The sequence below is a fragment of the Ictidomys tridecemlineatus genome, chromosome 10 (genome assembly GCF_052094955.1).
Source record: "Ictidomys tridecemlineatus isolate mIctTri1 chromosome 10, mIctTri1.hap1, whole genome shotgun sequence".
Lineage (NCBI taxonomy): Eukaryota > Metazoa > Chordata > Mammalia > Rodentia > Sciuridae > Ictidomys > Ictidomys tridecemlineatus.
The window spans coordinates 2,960,367-2,981,804 of NC_135486.1; the positions used below are offsets into that span (position 1 = coordinate 2,960,367).

The 21,438-nt window shown below is 37.9% G+C and overlaps 1 protein-coding gene across 13 annotated transcripts in view; it reads left to right on the forward strand.

Annotated features, from left to right (window-relative positions):
* Pou2f1 (POU class 2 homeobox 1) overlaps positions 1-21,438 on the forward strand; it is a 147,200-nt gene that overhangs the window by 104,884 nt on the left and 20,878 nt on the right. For all 13 annotated transcript variants that reach the window (XM_078022246.1, XM_078022247.1, XM_078022242.1 and 10 more), the window contains 6 exons: positions 4,297-4,391; positions 9,088-9,261; positions 13,519-13,660; positions 14,981-15,126; positions 16,296-16,475; positions 17,668-17,773. In XM_078022246.1, the coding sequence (XP_077878372.1) occupies positions 4,297-4,391; positions 9,088-9,261; positions 13,519-13,660; positions 14,981-15,126; positions 16,296-16,475; positions 17,668-17,773 (843 nt within the window). The remainder of the gene's footprint in view (positions 1-4,296; positions 4,392-9,087; positions 9,262-13,518; positions 13,661-14,980; positions 15,127-16,295; positions 16,476-17,667; positions 17,774-21,438) is intronic.

The following is a 21,438-nucleotide window of genomic DNA, read 5'->3' on the forward strand; positions in this document are numbered from 1 at the left end:
AGAAAACATTGGGGTATCAAGAGCTCAACCCAAAAACATTTGTGCATCTCTACTGATTTTTTAAAATATTTTTTAAGCTGTAGATGGACACAATACACCTTTATTTTTATTTGGTGCTGAGGATCGAACCCAGTGCCTCACCCATGCTGTACCACTGAGTCACAACCCCAGCCCCTCTACTAATGTTTTAAGATACATTTTAATTGTACATATTTATGGAGTACAATGTGATAACTGGTACAGTGTACAGTGCATAATGATCAAATAATTGTATGTATTTATGTGGTACAGTGTAATATTTATACACATGTATACAATATACACTAATCAAGTATCAGTTCTTCATTATCTCTGGAGCATTTGTTTTGGTTTGATTTTTGCCTTTTTTCTTCTTGGTCATGATTCCAAAATCTTTTGTTGTGTAAATACCTATTTTAGCATATGTTCAAAATTAAAAGAGGGATAAGCCAGTTTTTACTTTCAAAGAGCTCACAGTCTAGTGAAGAGAAACAGAACTGTTATGAGTGTTAGAACCTATGAGCACAGAATGTGGCAGGAGCTGAGCAGAGAGACCCCCATATCTTTGTTCCCATAGCAGCCTTTAGAGATGGGATAAGGCATGGCATGCACAGGATGATAAAGAGGAGGTGAACAGCTTTGCAAAGCTCAAAGACATGGAGGAAAATTCATATGCTGTGTTCAAAGAACTGTTAAGTAATGCCTTAAAAAACTATAAGTTACATGTTTGAATAATAATGAAACTTAAGGACAGAAAGATTAAGAGAGACCAACCGGATTATTCAAGGAACTAGCATGGTATCCAGAAGCTTGACCTTAAATCTAATAGCTTAATTCTTCCCAAGGTTCCTTTTTTTTTTTTTTTTTTTTTTTTTTTTTGCTAGTCACTTGAAGAATTAGAAAAGTAGATTTCTGAGCCCACACCCAGAATTTTAACCAGCAATTTGGGGAGTCTAATGTGAATGGGCCAATACCTTCCAATAAAGAAATCTTCTGTAGGTTATACAAAACTGCAGAAGCTTTAAGCAAAAGTGGCATATCATATTTTGTATTTAAAAAGCTCATGCCGAAACTTGGAGAAGAAAAATTAGAATGGATAAGAACAAAGTAATACCAATTAGGAGAACATTGCGATGGTCCTACTGAAGTTCAGTGAGGGCTAAAGTAGTGGAAGAGTGTTGGTAAAACCAACACTTCAGATGTAGGAAGAATTAGAAGTCAGAGCTGGTGAAGAGTTGTAGTCCCAATGGAAGGGAATTCCTACAGGGAAGGAGGAACAGTCTGGAGCAGGAGGCCTTGGAAAGTCAAGACAGAAGTGCACACGTTAGACATGGAAACTTTTGAAGCCTCAGGTTTGAGTGAGAGCCCTCTCGTTGACTCTCAGCAAATCCAAGAGCGCTGTCTTTCCTCTTTCAAATCTGGGACTGCATTTTATTTATTTAAAAGAATAAAATTCACCTTAATATAGTTGCAATAACAAATGAGTATTCATTTTCCTGTTTTTTATTTGCCAAGGTTATCTGTGTTTGTAACCTCTTCCCTTCATACCTTAGATTGAGAAGGAGTGCAGACAGTGGAAGGCTGATTGGTTTTAGAGCCAGTGACATTGGACAAGTCACCTACCGTTTCTTGAGTTTCATGTGTTTCCTTTTCATCTTTCCCTTTAAATGGGTCTGTTTTGAAGAATGTTTGACCAATGTCAGGAATGTCATTGTAACGTAGTAGTTAAGAGCACAGACTCCAAAGGCACACTGCTGCTCTATGAATCTGGGCTCTGCCTCATTGCCTGGGTGCCTTAGTTCCCTCCCCTGCAACAAGAGGATACTGTCAGCCTGTACCCAAGGGTTGCAGAGGGCTGGTGAATAAATGCACTGAGGCACTTTGCTAAAGGAACCTCATAGATGGAAACCTCTGGGTCCGGGCTGCTGTCGCCATCAAACCTTGTCAGCTATTTCAGAAGCTGATGGCTCCTTGAACAGTAAAGACCAGCTCAAAAGTAGCCTGAGTCTAAGGGTGCCATTGCTGCCAAGTCTTGCTGGTTCTCTAAGATGGCTGACTTGCAGCTTGCAGGGTCAGAACGGGGTGGGGGTGGGAGTGGGGGTGGGGGTGTTAGGCTTTCCTGAGTGGAATCCATTGTGGTCAGCAGCACCAGGAGCACTGAGTATCTGAACAGCTCGTACTTTTAACTATTAGTGTTGAAGGAGACAGATTTAGTTTGTAGGGATTTTAATAATAATTTCCAGAATGAGATTAGCCTGAAATATCCATTTCTTCTGATTTTTTTCCTTTCATTTATTAATCCAGAACTTTTGAAATATACTTCGTACTTTTGGCAATATTGCTATTATATAACTAACTGTATAAGATTTAATTTCTGACAAGGGAGGCAAATCTAAACCATTTTCCAGAATTATTTTTATTATTATTTTTCTTAGATTTTCTTAAGAAAATTCTTACTAATACATTTCTAAACTTGAGTTAAAATTTATTGGAGGATTTTCTGTTTGTTTTTTGGTACTAGGAATTGAACCCAGGGGTGCCTAATCACCAAGCTACATCCCCAAGCCTTTTTATTTTTTATTTTGAGACAGGGCCCTGCTAAGTTGCCAAGGCTGGCCTCAAACTTGAACCCTATTGCCTTAGCCTTCCAAGCTGCTAGGATTACAGGTGCAAGCCACCAGGCCTGGTACATTGGAAATCTCTACTCTTAACCTTTCTACTGCCTTTTCTACTCTCTCCATTTATTCCAAAAGTATCAAAGAAATGTTCCTCTTGGGAAACTGTTGAATACATTTGTGTTTCATTTGTTTGACTCTTTGAGGTTGGGGGAGGTGGCAAGTGTTGGTCCTCAGGTAAATTTTAAACCTCTGTGGGCCCTTCTAGCATTTTTAGCTGTGCTCATTTGGAGGAAAAAGATCTATGGTTTGAATTTATTCATAGAACATTCTACTAGCAACCAAAATGAATCATTTGGGATTATAGTTTATGATTGAATAAGAATCGTTTTGGAAATACATTCTTTTGTGAATAAGTAACAAAAATCTAAATTTTATTGCCAAACTAAAGACACATGTTGAAATGCCTAAGTTTAATAATGGGGTCTGATTTCTGACCTTCATGCTTTCTTCTGTTTTATTTATTATCACTATTTTTTTAAATTTTCTCTTAATCCTTTTATAAATGATTTTATTTACCAGGTTTCCTTTAATCATTGTCATAGAATATAGTTTTTCAACATTCAGTACATCCAAATTCAATAGCCTAAAAAATCCAAATTAGGAAGAGTTTGTTGCTCCCAGCTAATCTTATCATATATATATATATATATATATATATATATATATATATATATATATATATATATATATTATGGCTTTGTTTGATGTACCATTTTGGAGAATTCCTACCACTGCTCTTATAGATCATCCTAAATTTAGTATTTTAGCAATAGCATTATACTTAAAACTATGTACCCATATTAAATCTTTGAATACAAGTATCGTGGGTTGGTTCTTTATTTTTTTAATATTTTAGTTGTAGATGGACAAAATAGCTTTTGGGTTGGTTCTTTCTTGACAAGGTTGTGAAAGTAACAAATCCTAGACTCAGGTGCTCCTCTGAGCATTACTATGAACACATTGGGACTCACATTTCTCCTCAAGAGTCAGTTGTCATCGTGTAGTATTGCTGCTATTGCTATTTTTTCCCTTTTTCGCAGTCTCTTGTGAACTCTGCATTCATGGGATCCTGCCTCAGCCTCCCCAGTAGTTGGAATAACAAGTATATGCCACCACACCCATCTATCAGACAGAGTTTAGAGTTTACATTTCCACCTTATTATCGCCAGAAGGCAAATGTTTGTTAAAGAGAACTTAAAAGCAGCATCTTTTTCCCACTTAAAGAATAGCCTGGTTCTTTCATGAATTGGGTATTTCTCTGGTACTGGCAGATTCTAACAGATGCGGGAGTAAGAGGAGGAGCTCTTGTTAGAATTTTCAACTGCTTCCATTTAGAATAACTACATTTTCATCCATTCCTTGCTAAAATAAAGAATTGGCTTATCAGAGAACTTATTCTGGTTATACTAAAGGCACGTACATTCATGTTTATTTCTACTTGCCCAGTTTGTATTTAACGAGATTGAATTTTAGATGAACAGGACGAGTTTGACTGTTAGAAGATTGGTTAGAAGTTGTCAGTTCACGTCCCTGTTCTTCCTTTGGCTGTGTGTTCACAGTGCTCGTTAGTGATCCTGTGTAACATGTCCGTGTTTGCCAGGTCTCCTGCAAGCGCAGAGCCTTCTAACACAGCTACCTCAGCAGAGCCAAGCCAGCCTCCTGCAGCCGCAGCCCAGCACCACCCTCGCCTCCCAGGTCAGCTCTTTGTTTTTTAACGTTGTTTTGAGAAATTTTGGGACTATTTTAACTTAATAAAAATAATCCAGTTTTCAGAAACTAGTCAAAAATTCAAATCTGGCTTGACAAAGCAATGCTATCAAATTGATGTGGTATTTGAAAATTTTCAGAGTCCCTGTTTTCTCATAGTTCATAAGGAGTAACTGTTAGCAATAAATGAGTAATGAATTTTGGCTGTTTGTTACACACACGTAGTTGACAATAGATATTACCACTTGAGCTGGAAACCTAATGCCTCAATTAAAATCTGTAATTGTCCTTTGCCCTGTCTCAGAAACTGCAAAGAGGTCAGATCTCTATATTTTCTCTTGTCTCAGTGCTTAAATGTTACTTTAGCTCATTTTTATTAGTCCATATACCCATACAAAATTCACAGATCTTCTAGAAGGTGTATAGAAGTGTTAGCATTGACCTACCTTCTCCTTCTAACCTAGCAGTCACTTTGAACATGTCTGTCTTTTCACCTCTCAGAACCTTAGTCTACTCACCTGTAAATTGACTGAACTGGCTCACTCTGAATCCCAGTTCTGGGTCTGAGTCTATATCTAAAGTATAAAGATTAAAACTTACTACTAGCACATTGCCAGACTTGGCAGAGTTCAACATCTATTTGTAGTAAGAACCCTTTCCTGTCCTAGTCCTACTAGGAGGTAACTTTAAAGTGGGGAGGGGCATGCTGTAGGAATGTCCTTTACCAGATTAAGAAAAAGGAAGAGAAATCAAAAATCCCACCCATATCATACCTAACAATGAAAGCCTGACCACCTTCCTTCTAAGATTATAGCAAGACAGGGTGACCACTGTTGCCACTATTTATAGTGCACTGATGAACCTAGCAGTACAGTAACACAAGAAAAAGAAGGACAGTCAGGCACGGTAGCACACGCCTATAATCCCAGTGGCTCCAGAGGCTGAGACAGGAGGATTGTGAGTTCAAAGCCAGCCTCAGCAACAACAAGGTGCTAAGCAACTTGGTAAGACCCTGTTTCTAAATAAAATACAAAATAGGGATCTGGGATGCTGGGGATTTGCTCAGTGGTTTAGTGCCCCTGAGTCCAATCCCAGGTACTGTCTCCCAAGCCCCCTACCCCCACAAAAAAAAAAAAAAAAAAATAGAAAAGAAAAAGAAAGGACATACAGAGTTGTAGTAAGTATGTAGCATACAAAGTCAATATATAAAAGCATTTATATTTCTGTACACTAACAATGATCATTTGGAAATTGGAGTTAAGAAAATATAACAATCTTTAAGGTCTGAACTTCAAGAACTACAAAATATTGCTGAATTAAATTAAAGGCTTATGGGTCAGAGAGAATTAAAATGTTTGTGAGTCAGAAGATACAAGATGTTCAAATGTTGATTTTCCCCAAATGGATAATCAAAACAAGAGCAGCCTTTTTGTAGAAATTTGTATGCTGCTTCTAATGTTTATATGAAATTGCAGAATTCATAGAACAAACAATTTTTAAAGTAAAAAAATTTGAAGGATTTTCTTATGTCAAGAATTAGCTTAAAGGCCAGGTGTGATGGTGAATACTTTTAATTCCAGCTACTTGGGAGGCTGAGGCAGGAGGATAGAAATTCAAGGCCAGCCTCAGCAACTTAATAAGACCCTGTCTTAAAATAAAAATTAAAAGGGCTGGGGGTGTAACTTAATAATAGAGCACCCCTAGGTTTAATCCCCAGTTACACAAAAAATTAACATAAAGCTATAGTAATGAAGATAGTGTGGTATTGCAATGTAGATAAAAGTATAGCTCAGTAGCACAGAATAGAGAGTCTAGTAGACCCACATAAATGACCAGCTGATTTTCCAAAGGTATCAACGGATTTTAATGGGGAAAGGAAAATCTTTCAACAAATGATGCTGAAACAGTTGGCTGTCCATAAACAAAACAAAAACAAACCTTTAATGTTATTTAAGCACCTAGACCCTTATTTCATACCATATGCAAAGATTAATTTGAAATGGGTCATAGACCTAAACTTGCAGAAGAAAACTTGGGGAACAATTGTTATGCCTTTAGGTAAGGCAATGATTTTGTGAAACAGTGCACAAAGCATTAACCATGAAATAATAAAATTGATTAATTGCATAAAAATTTAAAGCTTAAGAGGATAAAATGAAAAAGCACAGATGGGGAGAAAATATTCTTAAAACATATCTGGTAAAGAGTTTTTTATTCTGGATACAAATCTTTACAACTCAATAATAACACAACTGGATTTAAGCCAGTGAAGAGGCAAGAAAATTTGAAGCCTTTTTACCAAAGAAGATGTGCAAATGCCCAACAAGCAAGAAAACATGCCCAGTATCTTGAGTCATCAAGGAAATGCAAATGGAGTATCCCTGCACATTCACTAGAATGTGAGCCATGCTTAGTACCAAGTGCCAACAAAAATGTAAAGCAACTGAATTTTTCATGCATTGCTAGTGGTTTTGCAAAGTGGTATACACACTTTGTAAATTAGTTTGGCAGTTTCTTATATGTGTCTTATGACTCCTAGAAATGAAGGCACATGTCTGCAGAAATGGAAGACCCATGTATATTGGATATGCAGATAGAAATGAACTTACCCAGTGATGGTGTGGTGCCTATTGTAGTTTTCTGCTTTATCAGTTCCTTGTAGAGAGCCTTGACTAACGAAATCAAAGTCGGGTATATGACTCATCTGAATTTCACAAAGGGAAATTCTTAGTCTTTATCTGAAGCCTTGTTCTGTAATCCTTCACCTGGCTACTGTTCAACAAGCTGCTGTTCAGCTGAGCAATCAGGATACAAAATAAGAGTAGCACTTCCCATTAGTGAGTACTCACGAGAGGTTCTAGAGAGTCCTACTCAGGGCTTGTGAGGAGAACACTAGCCTTTTTAGGAAAGAGAGGCAGGCAGTGGTGCACCAATTCAGAAGGCTGGGCAGGAGGATCATGAGTTCAAAACCAGACTCAGCAATTTAGCCACTTAGTGAGCCACGTCTCAAAATATACAATAAAAAATAAATTTTGAAAAAGCGCTGGGGATATGGCTCAGTGGTTAAGCACCCCTGGGTTCAATCCCTGGTACCAAAAAAAAAAGACACACGGACAAGGACTAGAGGTAGCTCAGTGCTAGAGGCTAGAGCACATGCTTAGCATACCCTAGGCCCTGGACTGAGTCTTTAGCACAAAGAGAGATAAAGAAGGTGACAGACTATAATTTTATGTCCCAGACTAAACTTTACATAGATATAAGTAATTAAACAAAATATAAAGAAGGTGGTAGCAGATTATCAGAAGGAAACTTCTCAGTTCAGTGTTTGAAATAAGTAGTGCTTTCTCCCATTTGAACTACTGAAGATGCTGGAAGGTAGGAAGACTTCTCAAACCAAATGATCATTTGAAGTTTAGTGCATTGAAGTTAAAAGAAAGAAAGCACATTTGGAAAATTATTTTCATTAATATGATTACACTAAGGCACACACTGCCACATTTGGTAAATGTTTGACAAAATTTAAGAACAAGAATGAGGATATCATTAATATATAAGTGGGTTAAGGATATAAATCTAGTTCACATCCAAGAAAATGCAGATAATAATTAACACGATTTCTATGTAGTAGAAAGTAGTAAGGAATACAAGTTATAGCAGAGGTGACGTTGAGTGTATACCATGAGGAACAAAATGTATACACATTTTGTAAATTAGTTTGGCAGTTTCTTATAAGGTGTCTTATGACTCCTAGAAATGAAGGCACATGTCTGCAGAAATGGAAGACCCCATGTATATTGGATATGCAGATTTGTTCATAATCACCCAAAGTGGAAATAAAGGAACTGCTGACACCATCCGCGTGGAGGAAGCTAGGTGTCATGAGTAGAGACTACAGTAGCATATCAAAACCAGGACATTATTTGTCCATTGCCAGAAGAATGTTGTGAATTGATCTTGAGGAGCTGCTTACACATAGATAACTAGATGTGCAAAGTTTTTCCTTGTGGTATTTTCTGTGTTATAGAATGAAACATAAATGAAAAACTGTCCAGCAATTAAGAAATGGTTAAATAAATTATGACAAAACTGCCTAATACTTTGAAAAGGATAATCTTAAAGACTAAATCACCATAGAAAAATATTACCTGAGAAAGTATAATATAAAATCATGTATCACATAATCATAATTACAGGTAGGGTTAAAAAGTAGGCCTGTAGGTAAAAATTTAATAAATACTCCAAATGATGCCTGTTTAAGTTATTTTAAAGTACAGGCAATTTGTTTAAATTCTCCTGTAAAATGGTCTTGATAGTCTTATAATACTGTCACATTTGGAGATGGAGTAAGTCAGATGTAGTCCCTGCTGTTTGCCAATCTGTGTGGCAGTTCATGAGATACATCTTTAAAGAGACATAAGGATCATGTGCTCACTACAGTTGATATTATCTGTATGTTTTCAGGTTTTTTCCCTAGACCTGCTTTGCTCACCCTTTGCTGTGATTGCCCTGTGCCTAAGCCCAGGCCGGCCGCTGCCGTGAACTGTGTGCTATACCCTCTGTAGTGCTCCCTGGTCATCCTCATTCTCCACAAGTCAACTAGTGTCTTAATGTGTTTGGTTGCAGCACGTCACTGTTGTAAATTAAATGTCTTTTGCTTGTTTGTCATTTTGTCCCTTCACAACAGCCAGCAACCCCAACACGCACAATAGCAGCAACCCCTATCCAGACACTTCCGCAGAGCCAGACCACACCAAAGCGCATCGACACTCCCAGCTTGGAGGAGCCCAGCGACCTTGAGGAGCTCGAGCAGTTTGCCAAGACCTTCAAACAGAGGCGGATCAAACTCGGCTTCACTCAGGTAGGAGGAGACCCCCAGACAGCCTCCTGGTGGGAGTCTCAGGGCTTCAGGGAGCAGGGTGTCCCTCGGACATGGTGGGTTTTGATTTGACTATAGATTCTTGTCATATTTAGCATTTGTAAGTTTAGAATGTTATGCATTCAGCTATAAGTTACAGTCGTACATTTATGATTTAATGTTAGATAAAACATCCAAGATTCATCCCACAGCCCAGGCCTCTGAAATCACAGTTACATTAATAAATTATGAGCGTTTGAAAGATTTTATTGGGGGATGATATAACTGTACTGAAGGTTTTATTATTTGAAGAACATCTGGTTGTGACCTTACTGCTACATTATCGAAGAGTAAAACTTACAGTGTTTATTTATAATAGCTGAAATGGATATGTTTGAAAGACTCATTTAAAAATAGTTTTTTTCCCAGTGACTTGGGAGGCTGGCACAGGAGGATTGCAAATTCCATGGCCGTTTCAGCAGTTTAGCAAGGACCTAAGCAACTTAGTAAGATCTGCCTCCAAGTAGAAAGTGCAGCACAAAAGGGCTGAGGAATGTAGCTCCATGGTAAAGTACCCCTGGGTTCTCTTCCCAATACCAAAAAAAAAAAAAAAAAAGGAAAGAAAAGAATAATAGCTTTTGGAGAAGAGGGTGGGGGTAGACACACACAATCTCTCTAAGCCTGTGTTGAAACCAGTTAATCAAGTAAGAGTCTATTGAAAATGAAAAATACAAATTAATCAAAGTCCAAATTATTTTTTTAATGTCAGCTAGCAGCGGGCTCTCCTATGGAAGGAGGGTACTCTGCAGTCATCTGGGCATCCTCCATTTTCACTCTGAGCACTGCCCTGAGTCATACCTTTTATCAGAGCAGAAGAGTTCATCTGAATGACCTTGGTACACAGTGTCAGAGGTTATTAGGTGGAGGAATAAAACCTGAAGTATGGGTTGGGTTGGGTGTTTTTATGGAGTCCAGAAAAATCCTAAAATTTTCTTTCCAGAGAATATAGTTATTATTTGGAATTTAAGCCAACATTTATATACTACCCTAATTATTTTGTGTTGAAAGTATGTAATGCACCATCTGCTCTGGTGGATCAAAAATCAAGATGATATCTCTGCTTATAATATTTTAGTTGATGTTTATTTATGTTTTTATAAATGGATTTCTGTTATATTTATTTGGGATTTTTTTTTTGTTCAAAGAAAGTACGCATTAGGAAAACAATGATTTTTAAAATAGATGTAATTTTAGGTGAAATTTTGTTACATTTTTGAGGAGTTCGGTTATAAAGAAACAAATTACAATCCAGAAACACTTTAGTACTTTTTAAGCACCTGAGTGATCTGACTTGTTTTAAAAATAAAGCTCAAGATTAAACTGGATTGAAAGGATTAAAACTGGATTGATTGAAAGGGTAAGTTAATAAGCTGAAATAGGTATTAGCATGTTTAGCAGTGTGCCCAGTTTTAAGCTATTAGCACAGCATACTCTTGGGTTTCCTGGGAGATTTTTGCTTAAGTGATATGCCAAGGCTTTTATTTTTTAACATTCACCCAAATCATGGTTCACCTTTCTGCAGCATATGACCTGATACATTGCCAGTGTTGTGTGTGTGTGTGTGTGTGTGTGTGTGTGTGTGTGTGTGTGTGTGTGTGTCCCTCCCTCTCCAGGTAAAGGAGTTCTCCTGTGGGCCTGTGTTCTGCTTTATGGTTCCATCCTGTGTTTTGCATGACCATTCCTTATTTTTCAAAATAACTTGGACATAGCAGTTATAGGAGTTTGCAAACCTTGATTAGGTGGATTAAAACACATGTACTGCTGCAGCATGAGAAAATCAACTTAGCTTTTAAGTTACTCACCTTTGTTGTAGTTATGCAAAAGCAGAATTGTATCTGGTTATTATATTAATACACAGAAGGAAAGTTAAACATTATTGAAACAAATCCCTATTCTCTGAGTAAATATACATTATTAGAACAATTATGTTCTAATTACATAAGTACTTACTAAAGGATTGCTGTGGGTGTTATTACATTATTATAAAGCATGTCATAAGGTATAACACGTTTACAAAATGTAGTGGATTCATTATTTCCCAGTCCCAATCTTTCTTTATTCCTCTTGCTCTTTTTAAAAATATTTAGGGGCTATAATATAGTTCAGATCATGTATGAATCAGCTATTTAAAATGTTTGACTTGTGGGGAAGAATCCAAGAGTTTCACAATCACTTATCCAAGCACATAGCAAAATTTTGAAAATTGATATGTTAACTAAAGGACATACTGATTTTTATTCCACCAAACAATTTAAGAGTGGAGTAACATTGTATTACAAATCTCAGGTAAGTGAATTTGCCATTTATTGGCATGGTTCTAGTTGATGGCACAGCTTTACCAGACACCAACTGAAAGTATTGTTTTTTTATACTTGCTATGATGTGATGGGTTTTTTTGTTTTGTTTTGTTTTGTTTTTTTGATACCAGGGATTGAACACAGGGGTGCTTGTCCACTGAGCCACATACACAACCCCCCCCCTTTTTTTTTAATATTTTATGTTCTTATTGAGTTGCTTTGGGCCTAAGTTGCTAAGACTGGCTTTGAATTCACAGTCTTCCTGCCTCAGCCTCCTGAGCCACTGGGATTATAGGCCTGCACCAACATACCCAGCTGACATGATTTTTTTGAATAGGTATTTTTTCCGTACTTGTCAAAATTATTACTTTCATGATTAAATATTACAGGTATTTGTAAAAAATTGTTAGTGAATTTTTCCACTGTACTTCAGAAAACATTTTTTGTCATCTAACTGCTACTCAGTGTCATACTCAAAAAATTGCAAGTTTAAGTTGCCCCAGTTTTTTTGAAACCATAAACTTAAATGGGTAGAGGAGCGCTCCCTCTGTGCAGCCTGCCCCATCCAGGTCCCTCCCTCCCGTCTAATTGGGAGGTAGGTGATGAGCAGTCCACTGCATTGGAAGCCACAGCGTCTGCCCAGCACCAACAGAAAAGGAATGTTCTGATGAACTGCAGTTTTAGTTAATTTGATGTTAATGAATTTTAATGTAAATAGCCTTGTATGGCTTGTGGCTTTCATATGGGAGTCCTGGGCTGTAGATGACTTGAAGTTTAAGTATTCTCTATGCCTCATTTTATTCATATTTGTGTTCTGTGAAACTTTTTGTCAGGAGTACTTCACTTGTAAGAAAACGGAGTTGGGCAGGGGGAGTTTTTTCTTTTCCTTAACCACTACCTGATGCAGATGCTGATAACAGTACAGTATCCAGAAGATGATGGGGTGGGTCACAGGTGGGACAGTCCAGTTCAGTATCAGTGTGGCCAGGATAGCTGGAGCAGGCTGCCTCTTGGGAGAATTAGCTGCTGTTGCCTTTTGTCCCTGTCACTGAACTAATTGAAATGAGTGGATACCTCATTTAAACTCCATGAGCTTCTGCCTGTTAACACCTGGCCTTTTCCAGCTTGAACAGGGAAAATCCAGCTGGAAGAAAAGCACGTGCACATTTCAAAGGTTCCAGGTGCCTGGTGAAAGACACATTCTATAATACATTCAGGAATCATTGTTCTCTACAGCCACCAGGTTTCCAGGACCCATGAAGCTTTGACTAAATGGGTCAGACCTCTCTACTGTGAATTTCTATCTCTACAATGGTTACAAAAGTGATCTTTTTGAATACCTGTTTTTGTAACCAACTTTGAAATCCAAACTAAGGGTGAAAATTGATTCCCCCCCCCCCAGCTTCCAAAAATACTTCATAAGAAAAAAATAAAAAGAATGAAGGATCATTTGTAATTTTTGAAGTGTGTTATGGGAAGTTTGATTAGCTCAGAAATGTCTGGGGTTTTCTAGACAGTTACATCTAATCCTGGTAGGTGATACAGGTGAATTGATTTTTAAAGATTACTTATATTACTTTGGTTGCATTGATTAAGAATATCACCCTGTTTTAGAGACTTACAGAAGTTTTGGTATCATGATTATCATAAGATAGCAAAAAGAGATTCAAAATGGAAAGTATATGGGGCAGAGTTGAACACTGACATGGATCAAAGCCCTACAGAGTCCTCCTTTATAATATTGTGCTCAGCTTAGGGGTGGAGCTTGTGCAGGACCCAGTAAAGAGAATGACTTTTGAATCTTTGTCTAGAGCAGTTATTGGAGCATCCCCCCAGAAGGAAGGATTATTAATGAGATGAACCTCTTTTCTTCTCTCCCCATTTCCTGCTCTGGCTTGTGCAGGGTGATGTTGGGCTTGCTATGGGTAAACTATATGGAAATGACTTCAGCCAAACTACCATCTCTCGCTTTGAAGCCTTGAACCTCAGCTTTAAGAACATGTGCAAGTTAAAGCCACTTTTAGAGAAGTGGCTAAATGATGCAGGTAAGTGAGGTATAAAATATTTCTTCAGTGTTCATTGGAATTTTGTATAAACTATAGAGTTTTAAATTTTTACTGTACAATTATTACTATAATTTTTAAAAATATTTTAGTTATACAAGGATACAATATCTTTATTTTATTTACTTATTTTTATGTGGTGCTGAGGATCAAACCTAGTGCCTCACATGTAAGAGACAAGAGGTCTGTTTCACAATCCCAGCTTACTACAAAATTTTGAAGCCCACTACTCCTGGGAGGATCATAAACTATGGCTATGTAAATCAGAGAGCTAATTCTTTTAAATATTCTAATAATGACAATGTAAATAATAAGCAATACTTTTCAGCTTTCAAATACCTGTTGTGTTTGAGCCAGGATTTCGACGTGCACTCAAATTTGAGGAAGAGAAGAAGGCTGTGTAGTTAGATAAAGTTCAGCAGATTTGTTGCTTCTTCCTTGGGGTATTATCATAGAACTTGTTCCTGATAACACTTCTGCTTTCATTATTAAAGATGGCACATATTTTATACAAAAATTTGGGCTTCTAGTCTTACCTATTTTGTGCCAAGATTTCCTTTTGGAAAATTGGGTTTTGAACCACAGAATGATAAACCATGAGAGCCAAAGGGAACCAAAAAGGTGCCCTAGATTGTGGTTCTCTTTGTAGATGTGAACAAAAATCAGGCCTTTTGAAAACACACCTTTGGTCATTTCAGTAGCCTTGGGTGAGCCATCACATCCTTCTGAGTATCCCAGGTGAGAGAGCTGCTGGTCTGCTCTATCTCGTTCTCCATGTAGTAGAAAGAAGTCCAGAGATGAGTGTGCCATACTGTGGGTCGCTAAGCTATTAAATGACAGAACATTATTTTAACTAAGGAATTTACAAGTAGTCTTTCTCTCCCCGCCCTCATATCATACAAATAAAATGAAAGGTCATTTGTAAGATAAATATTATATTAAACAGTCAACAATTTTCAAGAGGCTTTCTCCCTTTTATCCCCTTTTATCGGTTTTATAAAAAGAACAAAACATAAGAACAGAACTGAGAGAGATCTGAGTCAAAACATAGGAATAGTAAACTTCTACATTCTCAGAAAGAGAACCAAAAAAGTAGTGTGGTGGCTCTGTAGCCAGCCATCCTGGCCAGAGAATACCAGTACGAGCACTGAATCCATGTGGTGTTGTGATGTAGCGTGGGTGAAGACCTCTTATGCTAGGATGTAGTTGAAAATGTTTTATCCATTTTGTTGGTGGGGTTAACATGTGTTGTGCACATATGATCACATCGAAATCTTATTTCTATTTTTTTCATTCTTACAGAGAACCTCTCATCTGATTCAGCTGTCTCCAGCCCAAGTGCCCTCAATTCCTCAGGACAGGGAGTTGAGGGCTTGAATCGGAGGAGAAAGAAACGCACCAGCATAGAGACCAACATCCGTGCGGCCTTAGAGAAGAGTTTCCTGGAGGTCAGTAAGGGTCTGCTTTTCCTGTGCACGGAATTATCTGTAGTTAATGTAGGACACTTACAACATAGTGGAGAAAATGAGACAAGGCAGATTATTTACCACGAAGACAGGCCAGAGAGTTGGTGGCAGCCATGTGTATGTGTTCTGTGCGCAAGAGGTGGCAGTGACCCATCCGTAGGATGCATGGCAGCTACCTCTACAGCCTAGAGAAGATGGTGGAAAGCACTTCAAGTTGAGGAACTGCCTGGGCTGCACCAGTGAGATACCAGTGGCCTACAATGGTAGTTTGGGGCCAAATACTAGAGATCTTGAAGTTTAAGATAACTCTGAAGACACTCATCATGTTTTCTCTCTCTCTCTCTCTCTCTCTCTCTCTCTCTCTCTCTCTCTCTCTCTCTCTTTTAGTTATACATGGACACAGTTTCTGTGTTTTGTATTCAAGTTTATGTGGTGCTGAGGATCAAACCCAGTGACTTACATGTGGGAGACAAGTGCTCTGCCGCTAAGCCCCAATCTCAGCCCCTCTCAGCATCTCTTTTGTACTAGGGAATATTATAATAAAAGCTTCCAACAGAATTCTGACTCCTTTTTTTTAAATATTTATTTTTTTAGTTGTAGGTGAACACAATATCTTTACTTCATTTTTATGTGGTGCTGAGGATCGAACCCAGGGCCTCACGTGTGCTAGGCAAGCACTCTAACACTAAGCCACGACCCTAGCCCCAGAATTGTGACTTCTCTAGTTCAAAGGATTGAGAGTCAGGTGCAGTGATGCGCACATATATGATCCTAGTGACTTGGGTAACTGAGTCAGAAGAACCAAAATTTGAAGGCCAGCCTTGGCAAATTAGACCTTGTCTCAAAATAAAAATAATAGAAAGGGCTGGGGATGGAGCTCACTGGTAGAGCACCCCTGGGTTCAATCCCCAGTATCGCACCCACTCCCAAAATTAATGCACCTTTTATAAATAATTTTATGTCTAAATATTCAAGAATAGCCTATTCAAAGTTAACATGAGCAGATTCATTAGAAATTGTATCTATATCGAAAGTGGCCTAATATGGTCATAAGTTTCCTGACTTCATTTTCTGACTTGCTTTTCTCTATGATTGTATCAATATCATTTGTTCAAAAAGTTATTCCAAAAGATGGGATTTTTTTTCTTCAGAATCAAAAGCCTACCTCGGAAGAGATCACCTTGATTGCTGAACAGCTCAATATGGAAAAGGAGGTGATTCGGGTGTGGTTCTGTAACCGCCGGCAGAAGGAAAAAAGAATCAACCCACCAAGCAGTGGTGGGACCAGCAGCTCACCTATCAAAGCAATCTTCCCCAGCCCAACCTCACTGGTAAGAACAGAGATGGCAGATGTGGGCTCAGGGCTCACTTACGATTTCACAGACGGCTTCTGACGTCAGTTTATTTTCTAACAGACAGGAATTTATTGTATATGTACAGCATTCATATTGAATAAGTGTATATAAATTTATATTTCAGATATTTCCAAAATAGTGAAATTTCACATTCTAATCCAAGAAGTTAATGGTCTTTCTTATTTTTTAAAATGAACAGTTTTAATTCTTTACCTATTTCATTGCATTTTCATTGTTTTTGTCTCTGGTATAGTTTATTGGGTAACCAATAACTGTAACCATAGTGGTAAATTTTTTTTAGTTATCTCAAAAAAAATTAATTACTCTTGACTTATATGAAGGCCTAAAGCCTGATGTTCTACAGTTATTATAACTGAGTGATAGTAAGTTCCCAGGTAAACTGTGGCCTTGGCTGTGCTCAGGCAGTCGCCTCAGACCTTCACTCTCACACGCATGGTTCTTCATAGACTACCTCCTCGAGTGACTCCTGCTGTCCACACTTAGGATGGTGTTCCCAGACGGAAGGAAATGTAGTAGCCACATGGCTCCCCTGATTTCTAGGGCAATCATAAATGTGACTGCCCCCGTGCCCCTGGGGGCTCAAAAGGTAAAGATTGTCGAGTTTGCATTTCTCTTTCCGTTTTTGTTAATTTGTTATTTAAATAACATGGCATTTAGGAAGGTATTTTAACCTAAAGTCAGCATTAAAAGCACATGTTTGGTTCTTAAATGGCGCGGCTAAAACCTTTAAGTTAATGAGATAGCTGTTATGAAGAAGATGGGCATTAGGTAAGTTTTATTTTGTGTATGTGACTATTTGTTGTTTCACATTTATTTGTATTAGAAAGAAGGCAATATTTTTTTATATAAAACTCCAGAACTATTTTGTTATTTCAAAAAGAAAGTTTTTTAAACATTTGCTTTGCAGTTTTTTTGTATGGTATCAAAAATGAGACAATCTTGCCCCCACAGAATCAAAAGTAAAAGTTATACAAGAACCTCAGATTCCTGATCCTGCCATGTCGTTTTCTTGTTTAGGTAAAGTGGATAATTAGTATACCATTTCTTACTGACTTAGCGTGTATCTGACTCAACATTATTGAAACCTAAGCATGTCTCAAGGTTTGAGTTTGAGTGCTTTCTTTGTGTCTTTGTGTCTGACCTGTAGGTGGCAACCACACCAAGCCTTGTGACAAGCAGTACAGCAACTACCCTCACAGTCAACCCTGTACTCCCCCTGACCAGTGCCACAGTGACCAGCCTCTCTGTTTCAGGTACGCAGTAGCCACACCTGTGGTTGTCAGCACCTAGTCAGCCTGTGATAAGTTTCCCTGATAGTCTGCCACTAAATTGTCAATTAAGGCTCCAACTAAAGACACATATTGCTTTTTTAAAAAGTTATTTATGGTCAAATGCCTGGGCACTTGCCCATAATTCCCACTGCTCAGCAGGCTGAGGAGAAGGATCACAAGCGTAAGGCCAGCCTGGGCAACTCTGGAAGGCCCTTTTCAAAGTAAAAGAGCTGGGGATGTGGCTTGGTGGTAGAGCACTTACCTAGCATGTGTGAGACCCTGGGTTCAATCCCCAGTGCCACAAAGAAAGTTAGTTTTCTATATGAAAACCTGAACTTCAAAAAAGATCCGGTATGATCAATTTTAGTAGGAAAAAAACAAACACTTTCACCCAAGGATTTTCTTACCTCTTTTTTTTTTTTAAACATTTGTTTTTTAATTATAGGTGGACCCAATATCTTTATATCATTATTTTTATTTTTATGTGGTGCTGAGGATAGAACCCAGTGCCTCATGCATGGTAGGTGAGTGCTCTACCTCTGAGTCACAATTCTAGCCCTTCTTACCTCTTCTTTCCCACATTAGTTCACCTCCTACATTGTTCCCAGCATTATCTTTTAAAAACACAAACATTTTTTTCACAGCAGTCCTTTCTTCACAGACCTTTAATAGCTATGGCTTTTTGTATTCAGCAAAACCTCCAAATTCATCAGTTCATAGATTATTTTCATTCTGGACCTTGGCCCATTCCAACCAGCACATGGGAGGCCTCCATCTATACCTCTGTACACTTTCTTACAGCCTGAAATGTCTGTCCATTGTAGTCTGCAGTTTTGGTCAGATTACAGGTCAATTCTTTTTAGAAGTGTTCTTTAGCTTGCCAAGGAAGCTGTTCACTGCCACTTACCTGTATTATATTTTAAAAACCTGCCTTTCCCAGTGGGCCTTTGTACTTCTCAGAAGATCTCAGCACTGTGTTCTTTTTGATACCTGACTCTCATGGTAAAATGAATAAATGCTCTTTTCTCCTTTTGTCCTCCTTTAAGAAACAAATTTCCCAATACATTTAAGATGACTTCATATTGTCATCAAATATTTTCATGACACATGATGTATAAGATATGCCATAATTACTCACCAAGTCAGTGACATGCTAGTAAGTCACTGGGTGGTTTGTGATCTTTCACTATCAAACTTGATTTGACCTAGAATGAGGTCTTTGGTTTTCTTCACTCACGTTTTCAACTATGTTAACATGATATAAAAATTCAAAATGGCTTTATGCTTTATTACATTTCTAAGTTATTAGAAAACTTTATTTTTTTATTTTAAATAGCACTTGTTGAATTATTTTGAGTGTTAGATCTTTGAGAATTTGAAAGCTATGGACTTTTCTCTACCTCCCATAAAATAGACATACTCACAAGTTTTAGTAAAGTCTAAGGCAGTGTGTATATAATATCCCCCGTCAGTGTCCTCCCTGTCTCCAGCTATTCATGGGTGCCTTAGGAGCCTACACACTCCAGGTTCAAAACCTTTGGTCAATGTGTCCACACTATTCAGTACTGTGTCTTGCTAAGCAAACTGTTAGAGGCAGATTGGCATTGTGCTAGGCATCAGCAAAAGTGCCTACCTCTGATAAACTGTCTCACCCTACTCCAGTTATCTGGAAATTGTGAACTGGACTTCACCTTCCCAACTAGTTATAAATCACATTGTGTTAGACCTAAAGATAATTCATTTTCTGCATAGAGACTCCTAATGGTCCAGATATTAAAAACACATAGCTAGGGCCAGGTATAGTGGCACTTCCCTATAGTCCCATCAACTCAGGAAGCTAAGGCAGGAGGATCACTGGAGCCCAGGAATTCCAGGCCAGCCTGGGCAATATTATGAAAAACCAACTTTAAAACACACATACACACACATATTTACCGATTTCTTAAAATGTGAAAAAAAAAATCAAAGTAATTTTAAGAATCTGTATATACTCAAAATTAACTGTAAACTGTAAATTTGTATCCATTTTTGGATCACATTTTCTTGAATTCAGTTACTCAACCCATGTATGTGGATTTAATTGTAATTGTTTTATGAAAAGTTGATAACTCTTCTTGGAATGATGGATTTTTTTCTTTAATTATTAAGAAATTTATCTTACAGAAAATTCAAACAGGGAAAAACATCACAGCAAATACTATTCTTGCTTTTTCTTCAAAATGTTTTATACATAGAGTCTCAGTGATCTTCACCCAGTGTGGTATTCACATCCTTATTATGATACCCTAAGTTGAGGACCCAGCTGTGCTGGGCCTGGACATTTGCCCCACAGAAACTGTGAGATGATGAATCATGTTGTTTTAAGCTACTGAATATGTGCGACTTTGTTATACAACAATTAAAAGTAAGTGTAATAATGTTTGCCTAGGTATTGTACAAGGCCAGCTCATAATTGAATCTACAGGAGAAAATGTAATCTCATAGCATTGTTGCATTATAAAAAGATTACAAGAATTGGAGTCAAATGGGTTTTGCCTTCTTATCAGCTATTGCTCAAAGTCATGCCCCATTTTAATTTGTTATTCCTCTTTGGACTCTTTCTTTCTTATTTAACCTCTTTTCCTTGGACATTTCTATATGCCTTTTCTTTTTTTCTATTGACAAAAAGTAGTATGTTCCTTTACCTCGCTATTTATTAAGGACATCAAGTGTACAACCTGTCTAATGCAATCCATCTCCTTCTTGCAGACTTTCTTCTCGGGTTCCTACAATTGCTTGTTTTAATTTCAGAGAATTCCTAAGTGTTATGATTTAGATAACCGGTGTCCCCTAGAAGCTCATATAAGAACATTCAGAGGTGAACTGATTGGTTTCGAGAGCCTTAACCCAATCAGTGATGGGCATTAGCTGAGTGGTAACTGAAAGTGGTACGGTGTGGCTAGAGGAGGTGGGTCATGAGGAATGTGCCTTGGGGTATATATTTTGTGTCTGGCAAGTGGAGACACTGTTTCTTGGTGGCCCTGTCCTGACCTGCTTTCCTCTGTCACACTCTACTGCCAGGATGTTCTTTCCACCATGATATTTTGCTTCACCTTTAGACGCAAGGAATGGAGCTAGCTAGCTGTGGCCTGGGGCTTCTGAAACTGAGCCCCCAAAGCAAATATTTTTTCCTCTAAAATTGTTCTTGTCAGGTCTTTTAGTAACAGCAGCAAAAATGCTAACTGAAACACTAAGTTAAAGTAAATGTCTCTTAGATCCCATGTCTTCCTCTTTGATTCCTTTTTGTTCGGAACACATTCTCAAGTGGTCTTTTTCTTTACTTAGACTATTTGGGGAGTAAAATGTATGAGTACAGGCATACCTGAAAAGTATGTCTTCATGATTTTTTTTTTTTTTTGGAGTTTATCTAGTAATAGAATTCTAGGTGCAAAATTATTTCTCCTTTGAACTTTGAAGTTGTGTTATAGCATCCAGTGTTGCCAGTGAAGTCTTTTAACTTCAGTCTCTTAATAGGTTGTTTCTTTCACTGTGAAACATTGAGGAGTTTCATACTTCAGCGTTCTGAAATTTTCCTAGAAGGTTTCAAGCTGTGGGTAATCTCGTGAAATCAGAAGGGAGAATAGAGGAGTACAGGAAGGGGAATGGAA